Raw genomic sequence first — 775 nt, forward strand, 5'->3', positions numbered from 1 at the left:
ATCACTTGCCCAGAAACTTCTGAAGAAAATCAAATGTCACGAAAGACAATTGGTCCCTCTTCCACCTGGGGAAAGTAGTCTTTTTTCATCATAATCATCAGCTTCATTTTCCTCCTCGTCATAAGCCACAGCAATCACAAGCTGCTCTTTTTGAAATGGCTCTGATTCAATTTGATCTTGAGATTGTTTCAGCTCTAATATCTGCATTTCGGATTCAAGCAAGGAATGCATTCTAGCCCTCTCTCGGTCACTCGGGTAGGTGCGGTAAAGGAAGGAGTAAATTATACAACAGAAAAACATTGGAATTGCTATTGCAGTGTAGAGTGCCTTAGCCAAGGAGGCGGCATTCTCTCTATCAATTTCAATGCTTTTATCTTTGTTAGATCTTGATGGATTTGGTTTGTAGCCGTAAAAAACCTCGGCCAACAGCCCGACAACAGGAGGAGCGGACGATGCTAAAATTGTTTCGAAGCATCTATCCAGTGCATAGATGCTTGTCCGTGACTTTTCAGGGACTATCTCTGCAAATATAGGGCTGCAAATGCAAAGAAGAAAACAAATTTGATGATTGTAAGCAATGAAAGAGATTGAGGTTCAAGAGAGTCTTATTAATAATAGCTCAGGAACTTCATATGCTTGTCTCAAGTTTACAGAAAATCGTAGTGCGATGAAACAAAGTGATGCTAAAGAGAAGCTGGTATTAATCCTCTCTAGTAAAGGAAAGGTCCAGCTTTCTCAACATCACCAGCGGCTAGAGAGAGAGAGAGAGAGAGAG

General features: G+C 41.0%; 1 protein-coding gene across 1 annotated transcript; it reads right to left on the minus strand.

The window, feature by feature from the left end:
* Positions 1-16: 16 nt before the first annotated feature.
* Positions 17-540, minus strand: LOC110034508 (the record flags this gene model as incomplete). The annotated part of the gene is made up of 1 exon (XM_020738761.1): positions 17-540. A coding segment is annotated over one exon (504 nt), but the record flags the coding sequence as incomplete, so codon positions are not given.
* Between the last annotated feature and the right edge of the window lie 235 nt (positions 541-775).

Source organism: Phalaenopsis equestris, unplaced genomic scaffold (assembly GCF_001263595.1).
Source record: "Phalaenopsis equestris unplaced genomic scaffold, ASM126359v1 Scaffold189137, whole genome shotgun sequence".
Lineage (NCBI taxonomy): Eukaryota > Viridiplantae > Streptophyta > Magnoliopsida > Asparagales > Orchidaceae > Phalaenopsis > Phalaenopsis equestris.